This window comes from Fusarium proliferatum (assembly GCF_900067095.1).
Source record: "Fusarium proliferatum ET1 genome assembly, contig: FPRO_scaffold005, whole genome shotgun sequence".
Taxonomy (NCBI): domain Eukaryota; kingdom Fungi; phylum Ascomycota; class Sordariomycetes; order Hypocreales; family Nectriaceae; genus Fusarium; species Fusarium proliferatum.
In genome coordinates, this window is record NW_022194794.1 from 2,023,450 (window position 1) to 2,044,363 (window position 20,914).

General features: G+C 49.0%; 10 protein-coding genes across 10 annotated transcripts; 5 read left to right on the forward strand and 5 right to left on the reverse strand.

Annotated features, from left to right (window-relative positions):
• Positions 1-10: 10 nt before the first annotated feature.
• Positions 11-510, reverse strand: FPRO_10915 (putative ribosomal protein S28; the record flags this gene model as incomplete). The annotated part of the gene is made up of 2 exons (XM_031231931.1): positions 11-189; positions 252-510. 2 exons carry the CDS (start codon positions 508-510, stop codon positions 11-13), a joined length of 438 nt encoding a protein of 145 aa, XP_031081918.1.
• A 517-nt stretch (positions 511-1,027) lies between these two features.
• On the forward strand, positions 1,028-1,837 carry FPRO_10916 (uncharacterized protein; the record flags this gene model as incomplete). Its single annotated transcript, XM_031231932.1, has 1 exon — positions 1,028-1,837. One exon carries the CDS (start codon positions 1,028-1,030, stop codon positions 1,835-1,837), a length of 810 nt encoding a protein of 269 aa, XP_031081919.1.
• A 1,025-nt stretch (positions 1,838-2,862) lies between these two features.
• On the forward strand, positions 2,863-3,209 carry FPRO_10917 (uncharacterized protein; the record flags this gene model as incomplete). Its single annotated transcript, XM_031231933.1, has 2 exons — positions 2,863-3,047; positions 3,104-3,209. 2 exons carry the CDS (start codon positions 2,863-2,865, stop codon positions 3,207-3,209), a joined length of 291 nt encoding a protein of 96 aa, XP_031081920.1.
• A 1,430-nt stretch (positions 3,210-4,639) lies between these two features.
• FPRO_10918 (uncharacterized protein) lies at positions 4,640-7,553 on the forward strand (the record flags this gene model as incomplete). Its single annotated transcript, XM_031231934.1, has 7 exons — positions 4,640-4,684; positions 4,751-5,038; positions 5,087-6,327; positions 6,397-6,841; positions 7,133-7,219; positions 7,322-7,484; positions 7,537-7,553. The coding sequence occupies 7 exons, from the start codon at positions 4,640-4,642 to the stop codon at positions 7,551-7,553; spliced, it is 2,286 nt and encodes a 761-aa protein (XP_031081921.1).
• A 913-nt stretch (positions 7,554-8,466) lies between these two features.
• Positions 8,467-9,478, reverse strand: FPRO_10919 (putative adenylate kinase; the record flags this gene model as incomplete). The annotated part of the gene is made up of 4 exons (XM_031231935.1): positions 8,467-8,881; positions 8,991-9,145; positions 9,221-9,273; positions 9,331-9,478. 4 exons carry the CDS (start codon positions 9,476-9,478, stop codon positions 8,467-8,469), a joined length of 771 nt encoding a protein of 256 aa, XP_031081922.1.
• Positions 9,479-11,603: 2,125 nt separating this feature from the next.
• FPRO_10920 (putative 26S proteasome regulatory subunit RPN8) lies at positions 11,604-12,754 on the forward strand (the record flags this gene model as incomplete). The annotated part of the gene is made up of 3 exons (XM_031231936.1): positions 11,604-11,790; positions 11,850-12,121; positions 12,179-12,754. 3 exons carry the CDS (start codon positions 11,604-11,606, stop codon positions 12,752-12,754), a joined length of 1,035 nt encoding a protein of 344 aa, XP_031081923.1.
• Positions 12,755-12,978: 224 nt separating this feature from the next.
• On the reverse strand, positions 12,979-13,656 carry FPRO_10921 (uncharacterized protein; the record flags this gene model as incomplete). The annotated part of the gene is made up of 1 exon (XM_031231937.1): positions 12,979-13,656. The coding sequence occupies one exon, from the start codon at positions 13,654-13,656 to the stop codon at positions 12,979-12,981; it is 678 nt and encodes a 225-aa protein (XP_031081924.1).
• A 366-nt stretch (positions 13,657-14,022) lies between these two features.
• On the reverse strand, positions 14,023-15,304 carry FPRO_10922 (putative coproporphyrinogen oxidase precursor; the record flags this gene model as incomplete). The annotated part of the gene is made up of 2 exons (XM_031231938.1): positions 14,023-15,042; positions 15,098-15,304. The coding sequence occupies 2 exons, from the start codon at positions 15,302-15,304 to the stop codon at positions 14,023-14,025; spliced, it is 1,227 nt and encodes a 408-aa protein (XP_031081925.1).
• Positions 15,305-17,252: 1,948 nt separating this feature from the next.
• On the forward strand, positions 17,253-17,814 carry FPRO_10923 (putative autophagy protein AUT7; the record flags this gene model as incomplete). The annotated part of the gene is made up of 3 exons (XM_031231940.1): positions 17,253-17,342; positions 17,490-17,707; positions 17,760-17,814. The coding sequence occupies 3 exons, from the start codon at positions 17,253-17,255 to the stop codon at positions 17,812-17,814; spliced, it is 363 nt and encodes a 120-aa protein (XP_031081926.1).
• A 616-nt stretch (positions 17,815-18,430) lies between these two features.
• Positions 18,431-19,598, reverse strand: FPRO_10924 (uncharacterized protein; the record flags this gene model as incomplete). The annotated part of the gene is made up of 4 exons (XM_031231941.1): positions 18,431-18,596; positions 18,652-18,769; positions 18,828-19,384; positions 19,450-19,598. 4 exons carry the CDS (start codon positions 19,596-19,598, stop codon positions 18,431-18,433), a joined length of 990 nt encoding a protein of 329 aa, XP_031081927.1.
• Between the last annotated feature and the right edge of the window lie 1,316 nt (positions 19,599-20,914).

Here is a 20,914-nt window from a genome sequence, read left to right on the forward strand (position 1 = left end):
AGCCCTTCGCTTAAGAACGGGGCTTCTCCTTCTTCTCCTTCCACAAAGCGAGCAGACCGACACCAGAGACCTTGACGACCTTGAATCGAACACCGGGAATATCACCCTTGGCCTTGCCCTTGCGACCGAAACCAGCCAGGAGGACCTCGTCGTTCTCGTCCACGAAGTTCAAGCAACCGTCATTGGGGACTAGAAATCGATGTTAGTTTGACCGGTCCTTCATGTCTCGTAGTGTCTGGGGTTCGCCGTACCGAAGGCAGTGACCTTCTTTCCGTTCTTGATGAGCTGAACACGGACACACTTTCGGATAGCGGAGTTGGGCTGCTTGGCCTCGACACCGACCTTCTCGAGGACGATGCCCTTGGCGTGTGAGGAACCACCGAAGGGAGAGGACTTATAGGCGGTACCGAGGGCACGCTTCTTGTAGGCGAGATCGGCCCATTTCTGGTCCTTTCGGTTCGTTCGCAGCTTGCGGGCGGCGTTAAGACCACGGGGTTTGCCTCCAGCCATTTTTGCTTCAGAGAAAGTCGTTAGTCGATTATCGATTCGAAAAACTCGAGCGCGAGCGTGCAGAGCTGAGGGGATGTTTTTGTGTTGGGTTGAATGGCTAGTACCTACCGGATCTGTCTGTGTATCGACGACGGGATGGTGATGGTAATTTGCGGAGGCGACGAAAACTTGGGAAGGAACGACCAACGAAAATTCCAGGTAGGGTTTGGTGGCCCTAGGAAGAAGGTGCGACCTGTGTGAACCTAGAGGCAGGCGAGAGATCACGTGGTGCCAAGAGCAGCCCCACAGAAACCCTCCGATGAGTTGTGGACTGATCGTTCATCAGTGGAAGTTCGAGTTGCGGGTCGCACAGTGATAACCGACTCATCAACACTCTTTACACTGTCTTCTTCAACTCTCTCAGTATTAGCGTCAAGAGCGTCAAATGCTCAATTGATATCGGTCTGGAATGAAGCAAACTGTATTGTTCTTATTGTACATATTACTACCAGCCAGTCGAGAGGTTTCTTAGGTCATTATGTCTCATCTAACGCGACCGCTGAGCCGACAACGAGATCCTCCTCCCTCTTTATTCCTTCATCCATCTCCATCAGCATCAAATGTCTCCTTATCAAATGCACCACCGCCAACTGTCCCTTTCATAGGGCAGTCAAACTTACGGCCTAACGCCGAACGTGCTCCATCTGTTAGATCTGGACGATCCGGGGCTGTGGCCTCTCATCATCGAGCTGGACTATTTCCAGCAGAGAGCACACGCGCGACAGGTGACCGTACTGACCTCTTATGGTCCGAAATGCAAGCGACATTGGAAGAAGTCGAGCTCTCAGCTTCTGGTGGCACTCACGTGTTTGGCCCAGATCATGACCGCAAGCTGGCTGACTTGAGAGCCGCTCAAATTGCCCTTGCTCAAGCCTGGGCCAGAAGTGAAGCAGATGATGTTATAGACACAGCCCAGCTCGAAACTGTGGGGTCTGTAGCTGGATCTGAAGTTCGAAACATGAAGGGTGCGCTCGGCGATACCTCCAAGTCTGGTCCTGATGGCACAGAGAAGAGTGCCGTTGGAAGCAGCAGTATCTCACGACCCAACAGTAGCGGCACAGGAGTTGAGAGACTGGGCCACAAGCTCGAGGAAGAGACGGAAGTGGATATCCTCCTCGCAAGGAAACGACGAGAAGCCAATGATCGATATTTCCAGAGAGTCAATCAAGGAGTGATCGACGTGGTAACCCGGCTCGAAGATGTCGCAGTGGCTATGAGAGCTGTTGAACAGGAAAGCAAGGAAGTTTGGAGTGAGAACGACAGTGTTCCCGGCGCCTCGAGGACGTGATCGTGTCATACAGGTGATTTCGGCATTTCCAGCTCGGCGTTGCCAGGAGTTAGGCGATATTTACTCGGCATTTATGGCGTTTCACAATTTTGAAACAGACTCTTTGGATATTTTTCAAACATGTTTTTTCTAGAATATCGTCATATCAAGAATATTTTAACTATTTACGTCGTCGTTGGCATGTTCCTGAATCCTATTCGGCGAGAAGATCTTCGTGGCGTCGACTTACACCAAGATGGGTTGTGGAGACTGGGAGGGAAGACAAGCTACCAATCAATTCGATGACGACAAGAGAGCTATCCAGATACAAAATCCGTCATCGCTGCTTTCTTGATTTGATATCCGCAAAGACTATCTTACTTATTAGAGCGTGACTTGAACCGTATCACTGTATGTCTTGCATTGTGGTTGCAGGCTCACGACAGGCTGAGGAAACGTCATCGCTTGGCTGTCTCTCGACACATTTAGGACCGAAAGAGTTGAGATTCTCGGTATATGAAGAAGGAATAATGTTGAATCCCGAACTCATGATATCTTGTCCTGCCATTTACGTCGCTGTCCGTCTATCGGCCGTTTCTGTGGTTGAACAATTGTCTTGCCTACCTAGTAGGTAGTAGGTAGGTAGTTCAGGCACGTACCTCATTCTCGACAACGCGATTGGAAGAGTGGGGTGGACGACCTGCCTGATTGGGTTATTGGTCAGCCCGTCATGTGGCACACTGCTTTAAACTCGCTTCAGTGGAGTGATGCAAACCCCAGAGCATCCCTGGCGCATGGTCAGTGGGCGTCAGGTTCCTTCGGATCTTCCGCCCCCAAGAAGAGGCCTAGGCCTGCCCATTAGCTATCCCAATCGCCCAGGCCATATAAAGTCTCAGCCCATCCCCCATCACCCTCTGCATTGACGCCACGAACATTTGAGCATCATCCAACGCATTCAACATCGACTGAGCCTTTATCGCAGCAACCGCCGTATCCACCATCAACAAATTTTCATCATCAACTTGATCGTCGATACTACTATCAACATGAGATTTCTCCCCTTTGTCGCCGCCGCTCTCGCGGTTGTCCCAGGCGCCTTGGCTGTTGATCAAAAGAAGTCAGCTATTGTCTGGTTCGAGGACGAGTCTACCCCCGACAGCATCGTCGACGAGTGCAAAAACGCCCTCATTAAGGCCGGTGGAAAGATCACTCATGTTTACTCCATCATCAAGTGCGCATCCTCCGCCTTTTGGCACTATGGCAGCTCGATACTAACCAGTTGACTAGGGGCTTCTCCGTCATCGCACCCGAGAAGGCGCTCGAGATCGTTCAGGTCAACCACGAGAACCATCAGATTCGGGTTGAGAAGGACGAGGTTGTTACAACGGATTAAAGGTGCTAGAGGTAATACGAAAATGACGATACAAAGACGATGGGACAACAGCATGCCTTTGAAATGAACTGGCCGGGGTTTCACGGCAGTGTTAAGATAGTGGTATCCTTTGTTTGGGCGTTATAGGATAGGAGCCTCGATATTGCTTGGAAGACAACACTCGTTACGAGATTCAATGAGCTCATTATTGTTACAAAACCTCTCCCAGGTGGAACAGAACTTTTGTTATTGCGGATGCTTGTGATATTGGTCATATGATAGACATCAACTCAAACAGATGTTCATCAGCTATTAATGCGAACGAAGTACACCACTACAGCTCCACCAAAATTAATAATATGGGAGTGACAGAGCCGAGCCTTTTTGGCCTATGATTCTCCGGAGTCTGTATTTTGGCTATAGAATAGCGCCTTCATGTACCCTTGTTCTATTGGTCTGCTGCTGTGTTCATTCCATCATCCTTTTTAAGTTCGGGGGTCCAGATGGGCAGAAGCATAGGTTAGTAATGTATCTACTAACTAAGGCTAATAAACCATGTGTCTCGCCGCCATGAACAACCCGCACCTACGGAGTACACACCAGGCACCCCCACTAACTAACGAGTATGGAGTTGCGTCATTGTAGATTTTCTCTATATGTTTAGATCTTCTTCTTCTTCTTCTTGTTGTGTATGTCCACTAATGTTCATTCTTCGTCTCCGGCCGCACAGCCACGCTTTCTGTATATTTTGACGTATCCGTACACCTCCTGCATCAATGAATGCCTCAGAGGCTGTCATTAGGCATGCCACTACGCCACAATTGGCATCCAGCAACATTGAATTCGATAATATCCATTACCAATATTCGATCACCGTAACTTTACATCCGTACTTCGTAGAGGTCTGAGATACTACGGACACTATACGCGACTCACGGCCATTACACCCCAACACTAGACAAATTAAGGTGCCTACAGTACTTTCGTTAGTTGCTGAGCCATGAAATTGCTTCTATAATCCTCGAGTTTTGGCTGGCCCATTTGACAGCCTAAAAGTCCGCTATTCGAACTTCCCGTGGGCCCCTACGCTGTTACCCCTGTCAAATCGATAAGCCCACCCGACCGCATAGCTCAAGCCAACAAGGGCCCAACGTCGCCGAAACGTTGAAGAACAATGCTCCCTCTAACCTTGAGTCCGCACTGAACACTCACTCCACAATCACTGAACAATGGAACAACCGATTTTGTTCTTTTAATAACAGCTCCTTTTAAAACCCTCGAATCCCATTTCGACATGCCGTCGAATGCCTCGAAAACCATTACCCCTGCTACCAGACACGCGACGCAACTCCCTATAATTCCACCATCATTATCATTCCCGACAGCGACGACCTGATCGAATACTTTCCTCGACCAATATTTGACTCCGACCGCACAATATTTAGCACAGGATGCCAGGCTATAGTGTCAACGCGCAGGCTGCGCTCATCAAGGCCGTAAGTGTCTTCGAGGAAGAGCCCTCACCGTCTTCTAGCTCCAGTCTGACCGAAGATGCCCCTCAGATCAAACGAGTCTTCGAGCCGAAACGCATGGTAGAATCAGTCGAGGACCTCATCGACGGTGTCACCCTTGGTCTAATTCTACATCAACTGGATCCTAGCTTTGACACGTCCGCCCTCGAGACAAATTCCAACACATCCCGCTATTTGACAAACAAGCGCAACATTCAGAGCATCTACAAGGGTCTCTTCCGCTACATTCGACGAGCAGTTCCCGAGCTTGCTTGTCAGGCAAAAAAGTTCGACTATCATGCAATCGCTGAGAATCCCGATGCTCAAGGCATCAGTCAGGTAAATCTCTCTTCTCTACACTCATTTTGCATACGGCTAACTTTCCAGCTCTTGGCTGTCATGTTGGGAGTGGCCGCACTAGGTCCCGAAGCCCAGCATTATATTCCTCGGATAACAGGTCTCGACAAACACACTCAGGCAGAGATTATGCAAATAATCCAGACAATACAGCAGGATATTAACAGCTCACAAGGCGACGATGATGTGGATGAAGCCATCGACGCTGTTATGGAGGCGCGAGACATTGATCTACTCGTTGAAGAGCAGAATGCAGCCTTGCGGTCGCAACTTGACTTAACAAAGAGACAACTGTCAGATTATATCACCAGGCTTGATCATTTACAAACAAGTCACGAAGAGCTCCGGTTTGATAAAGAGAAGAACGACCGAGAGCTGGAGGTCTTGCGGAAGGCCACTATAGATGGTGCTAACAATGCCGAGATGATCAAAAACCTAGAGATTCAGGTGCATGACCAGATGGAACTCATTGCTAGACATGAGGAAACAATACGAAGAGACGAGCGCATCAAGTCGCAACTCGAAGCTGAAGTCCTCAAATTGACAGAAAAATGCAAAGAGGCAGAAGAGCTTCGCGACCAAGCAACGGAATGGAAACACAAAGCTGAGGATCTCGAGAAGAAGGCCAATACTGCAGAGCGGTATAAGCAGAAACTCGAGTCCCAGCAACATCTCGTCAAGGAGGTGCAAAACCTACAATATGAGAAAACGGAGTTACAAGACCAAATTAAAATCCTGCTGGAAGATCAAGATAGGGGGAATCGGACGAGGAAAGCAGAGGATGAGTTGACCAAGATGATTACTCAATCCGAGCAACATCTTTGGGACGAACGCAGCCAAAAGAACCAGCTGATGAAGGACATCGCAGCACTGGAGGACGAGGTGATTCGCTTGAGGGCACGTCAAAGCCACGATGAGAACTTCATCAAGGATCTCCAGGAGCAACTAGAGAGTGGAGGAGCCGCACAAAGCGCAGAACCCGGCGCGTTAGGTCTGACAGGAAATCTCGAGGATGAACTTAACGATGCAGCTACCGAGGACGGCCAACCTAGCCAAGTTAACCTGCCCCTAGAACTATCTCGCCTAAAGGCCGAGAACGATTTGCTGCGTAGCACAGTCGGCTCTGGGGATACCGCGCCACTACGCCGAGAGCTGGACGAAGAGAAGCGACAACGTGCTCACCTTCAAAAGAACTATAACGACATTTTCGAAAAGCATGCTGTTTTGCATGATCAAATGGAGGCTCTGATCAACAACATGACCGGCGAAGGGTTAGTCAAAGCAATTGATGAAGCCGGTGCCCCTGATGGGAATCAGATACTTACTTCGGATTACTACAGGACCAAGGCCTTTCTCAACATTAAACAGTCATTATTGCAGTGCGAATTCGAACTCGAACAGTCGAAGAAGAGGGAGAAGGACCTCTCCGTTCAGGTGGCAGATCAAGGCCGCGAACTTCTTGCTGCTAAGGCTCAGCTCTCGGCTCTCGACAAAGAAGGGGCAGATGCTCTTAAGGAGCTCAAGGGCGCTGATGTTACCATCATCTCGTCCCTCAAGTCTGAGCTCGACTACACAAGAGAGCAGCTCAGCTACACTATCGCCGAGAGAGATGCGCAGCAAACCCAGCTCGTCGATGCTCTCCTTACCAAGGATAAGCTGCGTAAGGAGGTGGAAGAGGGCCGGGAGCTGCAAGACATCAATGGCACAGGCGATGCACCACCTGACCCCAGCAAGAAGGGTGAGCTGATTGAGAAGCTGCGTGCCCGCCTCAGAGAAATCCGCGAGGTGAGTCCATTTTTTGATGCAATTGTTAATGGTGATGGGGAAGACCTAGTGGTCTCAGACAAAGATAGCCAGATGTCGTTAGAAGACGATGCCGCTTGGCCTTTGAATCCCACATTTGCAGGTGGTCGACCGAGTTCATCGCTAGATCCCATTGGAACTGAGATCCCGAGGCCTGCTTCTGCACTACTACCCCCGCGTCCCCTCCAGCGAGGGCAAGTAGGGGAGCCAGAGGGACCTATTGATATGCATGTGACATCCGGTAGATTTAGTTGGCTGACAGATATGTTCTAGCAACTTGAACGATCGGAGACGGACAGGATCGACCTACAACGTAAACTCAAGGCTGCACACGATGGCGAGGCTGTGGCTGCACAAAAGGTATGTTTAATTTCTTCCTGTGTATATAGTAACATCATATATTTTTATCATGTTTTTTTCTTACTGCGACTGAAACCTGGTGCTAATTATCTGTGACTCAAGGCCGCGAGCGATCAAATTATCCGGAACCTTGAAAGAGAAAACGCTCTCATCTCATCAGCATGGTATGATCTTACGAGCCGGCTTCAGAGCAACCATGTCGTTTTGCAAAGGCGGCACGAAGCTCCGCGGAGCTGGCTTAACAAGCAGAGGCAGATGGTCAATGGTCAGTTGCGCTTCCGCGACTCGCTCTACCTCTACTGACCTTCCCCTGTCAGCGACCCCGAAGCGATAGGTACTCGCGGGGTGAGAAATCCCTCGCTATTTTATGATAAGACTCAACGAATTACGCTCTCAAGTTGTGTGACATAATTCCTACTACCTACCTTACCAACCGCCAGTCTCTCCCTCGACGTATTCACTCCCACCCATACTGGCTTACCTTACCTGGCTCTCAAGATTGTCCCTTATCCTCTCTTGATCCCGACATTCTCATAATTGCCGACACAGCCTTGGAAATTCAGGGCGTCGTATTTTCCTCTTCCTATTTTTGAAGCATTGCGAGGGAGCTTGGTGTGTTTCTTAAAAACGGGCGTACTTGCTTGGTAGACTGGTGGCTAGGAGAATTTCTGCATTCCAACAGAATGCATTCAATGATATCATTAGTATAGATGTTATGCCGAGGAGTCCTACAAAGGGCTCCAAATGCGTTTCAATAGAGACTCAGGCATAATATTGCAGAGTCATAGTTTGATCATTATTGAAACTGGGGTTGTGTAAGTCGATTCGAGGGCTATGATTTGGGTTGAGGGCTCTAGTCTATCTGAGACTAACCCCATAAAGTGAGCATTCCATCTTCACGAGAAACAGGTAGGCCAGATATATAACGCTTCGAAAGCCAACTTTCTGTTGGTTGGAAACTCTTGTAAAAAAGACATTTTGATACATGGCTAATCGTCGTCCAAAGTAGGTAGCTTTTTCCACACATGGCCACACAGGGCCGCACCGCAGACAAACACTCTACCTTATAACGCCTCTTTTGCCTGGAAGATTGGACTCTCCACTCTCTCTTTCGCCTCTTCCCAGTTTACAGTTCATACCGTTCATATATCCAAGACGAGCTGGCTTTTATTTTCACTCAGCATTCGTCTTGTTGCCTCAGTCGCACCAAGTGGCAGCTGGGGAAAGCCAACCGCTCTGGGCAGGGTTTAAGCTCGCTTCTCGTTGAGGACCTTAAGCATGTTCTTCCACACTTGCCCAGGTTCTTGGCTGGCGTCGAGTCCGCTCCAGATACCAGTCTTCTTGTAGTAACCCACAACAGGGGCGGTCTGCTTGTGGTAGGTAACAAGACGCTTCTTCAGAGCCTCGGCGTTGTCGTCACTTCGCTGGATAAGAGGCTCGCCAGTAATGTCGTCCTTCATGTACTCCTTGGGAGGGTTGAAGGTGGTGTGGTATGAGCGTCCGGAAGCGGGGTGGACTAATCGGCCAGTGATACGGGCAACGAGAAGAGAGTCGTCGATCTGGAGCTCGACGGCGTGCTGGAGCTTCTGGTTTCGCTCCGTGAGCATGGCATCGAGGCTCTCGGCCTGGGGGACAGTTCGAGGGAAGCCATCGAGGATGAAGCTGAGACGCGAATTATTAGTATCCTGGTTCGTTGATCACGTCGGTGTAGATCGAGATTTGCGGGCTCAAAACGTCTGGAACCCGAAAACCGTGAAATGATGCAACTCACCCGCCCTGGCACTCCTTGTTGCTGTTGAGCTCCTCCTTGATCATGCCAATCATGATATCGTCGCTGACCAGACCGCCCGCATCCATGATCTTCTTGGCCTCAACACCGAGAGGGGTCTTCTTAGCGACCTGGGATCGCAGCATGTCACCGGTAGCCTGCGCAACGAGAGAATACATGTTAGAGAGTCGAGACTTTGAAAGGCTGTGTTTTTGCGACGCGAATTAACGTACCAAGTGACAGCAAGAGAAGCGCTCCTTGATCTTGGGGGCCTGAGTTCCCTTTCCTGGGAAGCACAGTTAGTAAAAGACTAAGCGAGCATTTGCGGCGCAAAAACACTCACCAGCACCAGGAGGACCGATGAGGATCATTCGGATCTCTTCAGTGGAGACGGGACCGCCAGTGGCTCGCGCCTCGAGCTTCTTGATGCGAGTGTCAATGGTGCTAAGAACATCTTTGAGCTGCTTGAGCTCGTCCTCAATGAAACCCATCGCTGCGGTTGTGGAAGATGAAATTGGAACTGGAACTTGTTCTGGCGGGCAATTGAAAGAGATCTTGAAAGATCCAGAGAAGCAAAGATGGAATTGACGAGAGACTTTGTTCTTTGGTGCGAGGCTGAGGGGATCGAAGTGGAAGAAGAGAGAGAGAAAAGAGAGGAACAAAGTCAAGACAAGGAAATCTTGAGTGCGTAGCCGGAGGACGGGAGGTTTGGGGGAGAAGCTTTAGCGAGCTGTGATTGGTCAACTGGGGCCGTTTCTGCTGGACCGACTGATGATGGGGGTACACCCCTGTAATTAACCTGCTGGGGATGCGCCTTGGCCTTTGAGATGGAAGCAATCGTGGCTTTTGATATCTACGGATAGTTATATAATTTGATAGATAAAGGGAGGCAGTTTTGTGAATTCTGGATGATCAGTATCGCTTGCTTGTCTTTCTTTGGTGGACCGTTATTTTGTAGGTAACGTCGCCAGGGCTGAAAACGTGCATATAAACACACCAAAAGCAAGCTTTCAATCACAGGCTCAGGACAAGGTACTCGGTACAGCTACGGCGTTATAGAGACCACCACCTGTTCGTAACACGACAAGATCCAGCAATAACATTATCTGACATCCATGTATAAATTCAAATACAGCGAGAGCATGTGGCTTTCCAGCTCGAGCCACTGTAATTGCTATATCTGCCCAGCCATAAGCACTGCTGTCATCCATGATGCTCAGTCCATCATCTCTATACATCACCGATGTACAGATGCCTATAGGACCTTAGGGTAGTTCGCAACTTGCCTCAACAACAACCGTATCCGGAACATGCCCGTTTTTCCTCATCTCACTATACTCCGAGATGCTATAACCGTTCTTGGCCGAAGCCAATGGCGGAAGGTCAGCTTACAACTGCCATGATGCAACGGAGTTCGGTCGGTCGCCAGGACCGAGGTTCAGAGAGTTGGGATGCCACGGGCCCCTTTGATCCGGCATATCCCCGCCAGTTCAACAATCCAAGAATACTATGTAATTAACTCTCTTCATGTTTCATCTGTTGCAGAAAAACGGCCACACCTCGGTCTGCGTACAGCCGACCTCCTCGTCTGCCCTTTCACGGCTAGCCACACTCGTGCAAGGAACGACTAGGTATTGGTAGTTAGCATCGCTGCACGAGTGCCTTCGTTTTGTTATATCCTATTCGAGTAGTAATGGCACCCTCGTAAATCAACGCTTGCGCCCACGTGTAGGTGTGTTAATAGCCGGCATTAGCATGTTAGCCTCCATCTTTCCGCTCTCCTAGAGATGTCCCGAAGCCAAGTCTAGGGTTTATAGTGATGGCATCATCATATACCATTTCGTATTGGACCCTGCTTCTTCAATGATTTCTTCCCTCAATATGTACTTTCATCCTTAACTACCGTACTCCGGTTCGCACCGAGGCCCAAGTGGGCGGCAATCTCACCAGAATCGAGTCGCTTACCATAAGAGGAAGATCTGATCACGCTATGCCAGATCCAGCAAACAAGCGTTGACCTGCTACTTGAAATGACTCTCTAATAAAAGACTCTTGTTTGTGGTAAGTCTGCTTGTATATGTAATGCCCTAGGATGATGACCTACGTTAGGTAGGTCACTGCTAGTATCTAGGTATCTAATAAACTGGAGCTCTAGATTTGATAATGCAACATAGGCCGATTCAACCATTCATCTACCTATGAAGTCAATAGTACAATTAACGAAAATCAACGCTACTCTCTCTATTTATTCACTAGTCCAAAATTTAAAATCCTCGCTTTTCTTTGTTCAATGGCCTGTGCTTTCAATTCTCTTGGTTGCGATACCGCTTCGTTCATAGCATGTGGCTGAATATTCGGCTGTGGCTGCTTCCACGTGACGTGGCACTGCAAGGCTTGAGCTCGAAGGCTCAAGGTGCCTGGCCCAATTGGGAGCTACCTAAGCTCCCCCAAGAAGGCAGCCTCAAGACTACGTACGTGCGGCCACAATAATCACTGCATCCACATCACGACTCTACCTCCAACTTCGCCGCGCCTGCACGACTACGATCGCGCATTGAATTGAATCTCTACACAGTTCAGCATACGTCGTAATAGAGATACATTGACGAAGCAACGATGCCTACTACAACAGCAGAAACACTCTCCCTCGTTACTCGAAACGTCACCGTTGCGCCCCTCGTCCTTCTCTCAGCCGTCGACCACTACAACCGAACTGTTTCTACCAAGACAAAGCGACGAGTAGTTGGCGTTCTTCTGGGACAAAATGATGGAAATGATGTGAGAGTGTCGAACAGTTTCGCTGGTGTGTTACCCTAGTATCATGGGGCCGGAAGTTGGGCGGCGCTTACAATTGCTACACAGTTCCCTTCGAGGAAGATGAGAAGGACCCTTCAGTATGGTTCCTTGACCACAACTACGTCGAGTCAATGAACGACATGTTCAAGAAGGTCAACGCCCGAGAGAAGCTCATAGGATGGTATCACACTGGTCCCAAGCTACGTGCATCCGATTTGGAAATCAATGAACTCTTCAAGCGCTACACACCCAATCCTCTGCTCGTTATTGTCGATGTTCAGCCCAAGGAGTCGGGAGTTCCTACAGATGCTTACTTCGCCGTTGACGAGATCAAGGACGTATGTTGACGAACCTTCCGGATTTCAGGTCACCAACCAGCTACTGACACTCACCAGGACGGCACAACCACTGCCCGAACATTTGTTCACACCCCTTCCGTTATCGAGGCCGAGGAAGCAGAGGAGATCGGCGTTGAGCACCTGCTAAGAGATATCCGCGATGTGGCCGCCGGCACATTGTCCACACGAGTCACAAACCAGCTTCAATCACTCCAGGGCCTGCACCTGCGCCTTCGAGATATCGGCACATACCTCCAGAAGGTTCTCGACAAGCAACTACCAGTCAACCATGCAATCCTCGGAAACTTGCAGGATGTCTTCAACCTGCTGCCTAATCTCTCGACACCCGAAGGAGATGGCAAGTCTGGTGGTGGCGAGTTGGCATATGCGATGAGCGTCAAGACCAATGACCAGCTTATGGCTATTTACCTGAGCAGTCTGATCCGTGCCATCACAGCATTCCACGATCTGATTGAGAACAAGATCCAAAATAGACAACAGCAGGAGGAGAAGGAGGCCAAGAAGGAAGAGATCAATGGCAAGGATGAGAAGAAGGATGGCGCCAATAGTCCAAGTGGTGACTCCAAGGAGGGCGCGGAAAAGGACAAGGAGAACAAGGAGACTAAGAAATAAGGAACAAAGACAAAAGACCTGGCAGATGAACTAGACTTGGACTGAGGCTCTTTGGCGTCTGGCGGAGGGGAACCATGGCAATATCCTGACCAAAGGTCAAGGTAAAAGCGCCTTTGTACATTGATCATATCAAACCGGATTATTAGAGGACGGAGCGCGGATAACATGCTGGACAGATACGTCTTGAGAGACGGGTCTTTCGGTACTGCTATGATGAACCATATTTACAAGTCGGCTACAATACCAGCCATTTCACCTTTTGATACAACCCGATCCTCAACATACATACCGAGCATTTCTGACCATTTATCAACAAGTAAGCATGCAAGGAGGTGTTTGCAACATGGAGGAGCATCACCCCATGGATCTATACCTTTGCCTCCAAAAGACCACTGCCCATCTTCAGTTGGTAATTGCTGCACTTGGGTTGTTGTTGAGACAGCATGAGAATGAGCATGGGCCGGGAAAGCATCCAACGTAAAGCTCGGACATGTGCAATTCCACGCATCAAGATGTATAACGTAGCGCTTCAATGATGAACTGAAGTCTCGCGTCCGGCGCGAAAGTGTTGTAGCGAGAGAGCGAACAAGAAACATGTCGTTCTTTATCTTATCTGATGGAATCCCATCTTGAAGCTCCTCATTTCGCACCAGCCTGATAACGAGTCCCCGATCGAGAAGATCCAGCGCTGGGAGCAGAAGAGTTGGGAACAGCACGTGAAGAGTTAATAGTAGAGGCCGTTGAGAGGGGAGAATGGTTTGTAAGGGTGATAATGTGGGGCGTTGAGCGGCCCGAAGTGGCTGCACTGATGATGTGTCTTCTGCGGTGGTTGATGGCGCGATATTGGAGATGGAACTTATGAGGGATGTAATCAACTGGCGATGGGAGGGGAGAGGCTCCATTGCCGTGGGGTTGATTGCATGGTTCGATGACTGATGTTGATGGAGGAAGTCTAGGTAGTCTCCACGTTGAGATGAGTGGTGATATTCAATGACAGCCAAAGTGTCAACTCAAGAATAGGTACGTATTAGTTTCCACAAGAATCGCCAGTTCAACGAACTATTTCATGAATTAAATGAATTAAATGAATTATTTTGATTTTTTAATATTGTCATATTGGACAACTTTGTCCGTCTTTTTGTACCTAATAGCTTACACAACCCTGGATGTCCCCATCTATGATCCTCGCATATGATACACTAAACAATCGCTCAACCTCATGCTTCCACACAAATAAACTTCCTCTCTTAGATCAAAAGAGCAGTGACTCAAACCCACTCCTTGGGGTCTCTGAGGACATCAACCAGGCGCTGCTCCCTACTCTTAGGCTCGGGCTCATGCATATACTTCCAGCCAGCCGTCAACGGCAAGCTCATAAGGATACTCTCGACCCTTGATCCAGGGGTGTTCAGGCCAAATGCTGTACCGCGGTCGTGCACCAAGTTGAACTCGACGTACTTCCCACGGCGCAGCTGTTGCCAATCCTTCTCTGCCTCTGTGTAGGGCATGTCCTTGCGCTTCTCGATGATGGGAATGTAAGAGGGCAGGAAGGCCTTGAGGCAGTCCTGGACAAAGGAAAAGGTGTTCTCGCGATCGCGCTCGGTCTCATCGAGGTCGTCAAAGAAGATGCCGCCGATGCCGCGGGCCTCGCCTCGATGCTTGTTGTAGAAATACTCATCGCACCACTTCTTGAATCGTGGGTAGTAGTCTTTGTCGTGAGCGTCGCAAGCTGCCTTGATCGTCTTGTGGAAGTGAATGGCATCCTCATCGAAGAGGTAAGAGGGCGTCAAATCACAGCCACCGCCGAACCACCAAGCTTGAGATGTACCGTCGGGGTTGGCTGTCTCAAAGTATCGGTAGTTAAGGTGGACGGTAGGGGCCATAGGGTTGTAAGGATGCAGAACCATGCTCAGGCCCGCAGCGAAGAAGTCGATGGACTCCATGTTGGGGTCCATGGTTTTGTGGTTTGCGCGCATCTTCTCAATGGCAGGCTTGGGAAGTGAGCCATAGACGACACTCACGCCAAGACCAGCCTTCTCGAAGACGTTGCCCTCTTGAAGAACGCAGGTTGTGCCACCGCCTCCATTGGGGCGCTCCCACTCGTCCTTGCGAAACTTTTTGCCATCAACTCTCTCAAGTTCAGCGACTATCAGAGCCTGCTGCTCCCGAATGAACTTTTCCATGCGCAGGCGCATAGGCGAGTCCTCATTGACGCCAGACTCTCGCTTCTTCTGGGCATCACGGTCGGCGAGAGTGGAGGGGTCGGCGTTAATAGGTTCCATTTCGGCCTGAGAGCAATAGAGTTAGCAAGTTGAGCTTTTGTTTTCCAAGAAATTCCTGCACCATCTTGTAAGCTAAAGGGGCGAATGCACCGAGGGCGACAGCAGCGAGCCACAGAGGAGAGTAGTTGAAGTAAAAGGTCCGTGAGGCTTTAGGACCGGCAGAACTAGACAGCCAGCGTCTCGTAGAGGCGAATTGTGTTCTTGGGAAGCGTGTAGAAGGAGATGCAAGGTACGCGGCAAGGCGCTGGGAAGGCCGTCTGGCAGCCATGATATTATATATTTGGACAATGCAACGCCAGGAGCCGGGAAATAGTAGCGGGCGGCAACACGAGGCCAAAGGCCGAGAACGAATACAGAAAGCGAGACAAGAAGGATACGACGATCAGGCGTTTCGGATGAGGCCACTTGCGAGTGCCAGGATGCGACAGGACGGTACAGGTACCTCTTGTTAGGTTCAAAGTCTGTATGAGAACGACTGGGAACTCGGATGATAGTCAGAATCGAATGTTCGGCAATTGGCTAACTGAGTCTAAGGGACTTGGTAGTGTGGAGCGGGACCCGACAATGTCTGCTCCGGTGGCCGGCCGGTGCCGAGGGTGGTCAAAATCAACGCACCACTCGGGGGTACCAGGCCACTGTAGCTCCGTTTGCACCTGTAATTTTTGTAGAGCTTCTCCGGGAGATGAGATCAGTTGGTGAAAAAAATCGAGGAAATCTGCAGAACAAGCATGATCTCTTTCGGGATGTGGATGTTGCAGTGTGGCTGACAGGGAAGGCCTCAGTTGTCAAACTTTCAATTTGGCTCATCAGTATCCGTAAGTGAGGGCAAGAAAACTTAGGACGTTCCAGGATCCTAGGTGACAAGAATACTTAGGGAAATTTGGTCTATTTCAGTGAATCCTTAGGTCAGTTGATTTTGGCACCCAAGTGGCGCTGATAACTTAGTAGGCTGTCACTGACGAACATAACCAGTAGAACCTCTGTTGTTCCTGACTAGACTCTTTGATACATAAGCTGAATCACGACTAAAGAGCTATGGTTTGCAGACATACACCAACTCAGTATAAGGAAGTAGATGGTACTGTAGTAAGATTTCATTAGAAGTTCAACGACTTGTGATGAGTGGTCAGCAGAGAAACCTTGCTTCACCAATCCTACCATTGAGTAATCACTCTGTTTGTTTCGCCATGCAAACTTTCAGGAGATGGTGCAGTTCGCAGGAAACTTCGAGGTGAAGACTGCTCAGGATGTAGTAACACTTTGAGTTTTTCTTGACTCTCCCTCAGTGAGATAATCAAGGCGGCCAAGTCATGATTCATTCGTAAACATACATAGTATACTTTGGCCAATACCCAATTGTAATTCACAACATCAAGAACCCTGAAGGAACTGATGGACATGTGCACGTTTGCAGCCCGAGCTGCTTAGTACGCATCAGCTTAGGTAGACTAACCCTTCTCCCGGATAGTGCATCGTCGTACCTTCAAACCACTCTGACGAAGTTGTCCATCACTCGGATCCTGGTGACACATCCTCGACTCTTTGCCATGGATCAATGACCCAGCACGAAAGAGAATCTCATCCTAAGTCATTAATTGTTTGTTAATAATAAGGTTCCCTCACAAACTCGACCCTGTGACGAGACAGTGCGACGTGACTTGCTGCTTCCCCGCCATTGTTGCCTCGCGGGGCCTCTTGTGATTCACCGAGCATCATTGATCTATTCCATTTATAGTTTAGCGCAATAGCCCCGCGACCGTCTCTCCCATTACGGCTTGTCATCCTGCCAGTTCCAATGATGCCCGCCTAGCCCGCCTACCCGTTCTGAGTGAGCGTGCCGCCTGCCCTGTGCCAGCTTTGAACCTGTCTACGCCTAGGTACCTTACTTACCCTGCCTGGGTAGTAGTCAGGCTGCTTGCTGCCTTCGCCTCGACCGCTCATCTGTGTTCCAGTGTCTGAGGTGTGTCAGTGCCACAGCCACCTTCTGCCTGTCTGTGACTCTCTGCCCTTCCTCATTCTTCTTCTGCCTGACGCAAGCAAATCGTAACCTGAACCCTCTCTCATTTTACCTTATCTATCGCCAACTCCATCCTCTTTTTTCCCTTTTCATACTTTCCCGAATTTTTCGCTGCCACAAGTCAACCATCCCTACTCCTTGCTTCCACCATCGATACCACTCTTACCGCCTCTACAACTTACCAACCACCACCGTCAATATGCGAAGCAAGTTCAAGGACGAGCATCCCTTCGAGAAGCGCAAGGCTGAGGCTGAGCGCATTCGACAGAAGTACTCTGACCGCATTCCCGTACGTAATTTACCCCTCGCTTTGATTTGGACTCAACTTGGGGCTCCAACTCGGCAATGAGAGAATGGCGGGCTCGCGCAATCGTGCAATGACCGCTTTTCCCCTCCGTTTCTTTACCACCAAAGGAAGCTAACCTGTTACAAATAGGTCATTTGCGAAAAGGTCGAGAAGAGTGATATCGCGACGATCGACAAGAAGAAGTACCTTGTTCCTGCCGATTTGACCGTCGGTCAGTTCGTCTACGTCATCCGCAAGCGCATCAAGCTCTCCCCCGAGAAGGCCATCTTCATCTTCGTCGACGAGGTGCTTCCCCCAACGGCCGCTCTCATGAGCAGCATCTACGAGGAACACAAGGATGAGGACGGGTACGTTGTCCCACAACTGTTGGAGAGATCAACTTGCTGACATGATCTATAGTTTCCTATACATTACCTACTCCGGTGAGAACACCTTCGGTGATGCCTGGGAGTAAGCTGCGTGGAACCGGTTCTATATCCCACCTCGAGGATGATGAAGGCGTTACGGTCGTATTTGGGTGAATATTCGTTGGCCACTGGTTATGTTCACGTTATCTTTTTTTTTTGAGTCCGTACTTCAGACTTCGATGGAGAGTCTGCTACTCTTTCTGGCAACACGTCTGTATACTCGCTAGATCTGGCAATGCAGCTACGGTCCGAAGTGCTTTTTCTGCCTCTTCCGGATTATCTGGTTTATGTTTATCAGTGACACGATTTTCAGAGTCTTTGAATATGGTATCGGAAACAATGTATAAGCAGCTCATGGTACAGTCACGCCGAGCGGAACTCGCACAAGAACCAAGATTAGGCAGCTGCAGCCATCACCTGATTACGCCAACTTGGGACCGTGAGCGCTAGCACGCCATGTGCCTGAATGGCTTGCGAGAGCCATGATCGGCATTCGTGTATACAAATACTGAACTTGCCACTGATAAGATAACTCGCGATATCCTGCGAGAGGGTTGTCTATAGCTTCTAAAATTATGGATAATTTAATAATATGCCCAGCATAAGACGTCGCGATTTTCGGATTTTGAGGCAACGTTGCGCTGATTCTCACATCCCGTGCCTTCATACCATTTCCTTATAGAAACCCATGACAGCGTAGCGAAAAGAGCCGTTAGCATAACCTCGTCTCATTGCGCGAAATGACTGCAAGAAAGCAATACCGTCCCGGCCTTGAGTAAACGCAAATGCCCAAAGAGATGGGTTCTGCACAAGTGACCAAGTAATGTCCCTAAGCATATGAGTGTAAGCTCAAGATCAACAGCGAGATACAAAGATATTCGCACCATGTCTTTCGGACCTGTTGACTGATGTCCTTTGGCTCAGACAAGACTTTAAGCCCGGCCTTGTTCGCAAGATTGATGTACCCTTGCTGGGTACAGAGGGGTGGGAGTAGCATGCCATCTGCACGCAATTTAAGTTCTTGAACACATGAATACGAATATCTCGCATGCAACCTTACCCTCGATAGGTTTGATATCATTGATGAAAGTTGTAACGTCAACATCTTCGTCCTTGAACCAATCTGCTAATACCAACTTGCCCCCCGGCTTGAGTACTTTTATCACATTCTCAAAAAACAACGCCTTGTTTGGAAAATGGCTTAGTGCTTCACTTATCCATACTGCATCAAAGGTGCCCTGCTGGTTGCTGAAGAAGTCGCCCATCTCCTCGGCGTCAAGCTCGAGAAATTTGACATTTCCCTCGCCGAATTTGGTGAAGCCATTTTCAACTGACGCATCAGACGAAGAGGTGTCTTCGATAGCAGTTTTGGTTAGGCGATTTGCGATCTCGACTTGTTTGCTTGAGATGGTGATGCCCGTCACAGAGCTACCATGTTTGGAAGCGAGATACCGTGATGTTCCACCGATACCACAGCCAACATCAAGAACCGAGCATTTGGATGGAATCTTTGAAATGTCCAGAAGAAGCTGAATGAGATTGGTTTGAGCTTCCTCCTTTGTCTGCGTGGCTTCAGACTCTGGCGTTGGCCAGTACCCGTGATGGATATGTTCGCCCCTAGGTAGTAAGCCAGTGGATCAGCAATCGCTAAGCTTTCTGGGAGGTCGTATGTTTTCACATACCACAAACTCAAATAGTAGTCACTTGCAAGATCGTAATGAAGCTTGATTCTGTCCTTGAGGACTTGCATAGTTGAGTGAGCGAGGCCGAGAGGAGTGTCATATTGCTTGCTCAGGTCGGTAGTTTGGTCAGACACTGCTGTGGCGGCCATGATTTCTGATGCTCGAGGTCATGCGGGTAGTAAGATATTGAAGCAATTGCTGAAATTTGTTTGCTAGTCGTGTATCAGAATCACACAGTAACGTTGATACTGAGTTGTTATCAGGGAGTCCGTATGTACCCCGCGCGTAAGATATGTGCATCAGTGACTGCAGGGTGACACAATCGTTACCTCTCTGTCTCTGCAGACCATGCTGGGGAGGGGGCTAGTTTACGAGAACAGAAATAGGCTAGAGAAGTTTGACAAGAGGCACGAAAACACACCTCAGTATAACTATCAAAGAATTGCATGAGACTAAAATTATGTATCCCGGTGGAGTTGTACAAGCTAAGTTGTTAGTTACATATGTCGAATGAAACAATATGGCTTAAAATGACTGGTATCAACAGCTGGGAATAGAAAACTCTATGCGTAAAAGGTTTCGGAAATCTGTCCTAGTAGACTGGTTTGGATACTTTGTCACGGTTCTCCTCTATCTCAAAGGTTCGGGTTCGGTGGGGCCAAGATTCCAACTGTTGTTTTCTGTTCCCAAGTAATAAAGCATATATGTTCACTTAATAGAAACTTCCTTGCGACACACAGGTTTTATCTAGGCACATCGAGTTTGGGTGCGAGGCTTTGGCTGAGTCATCTGCTGCACCGAAGTACACGACGAGGGCCTGTTGCTCTTGAAAGAATGCTGGCCAACTCCAGGGCAAAGACAATACCTTGAAGTTGTTTCCTGCTGTTAATTGCACCGGATAAGAAACAAACTGACTTGGATGAGATAGATATGTTCAACTTGCTCGATGACACAGGCAACAGCCACTCTTTACTGACTGGCAACTGTTTTGATAACCGATTTCGAGCTCCTAATAAAGGAATCTCGTTGATTTAAGCTCTTGTGCAAATGGAAGCTAAACTTGTAGACCTTCTGCCTTTAGTGGGTTCCGTTTCACTACGCGCCAAAAGAGCAGGGCTACCAGCTGCTGTAACCACCACCAATCGCTTTACACCGGAACGACCCAGACGTGACCACTTTCCGATGGCTCAATACACAAAGCGCTTCGCAAAATTAAACACTCGATCTCCATTTTGAGTACTCACAACATGAGGGATTATTTGCTTGACGCTTAGCATATTTCATCAAGCCGTTAGTAGCACAACTTCTTGTTGAAACATGAGAAAACAAGACGAATGAACCCCCGCCATATGACATCATGCTTTTTAGCCCAACTAGACTACGGCTAAAGAGCTTTGACTACAAACTCTATCTATTCTTAAACACCTCACTCACCACCTCTTTACCTGGCTACTTCCCTGGATGG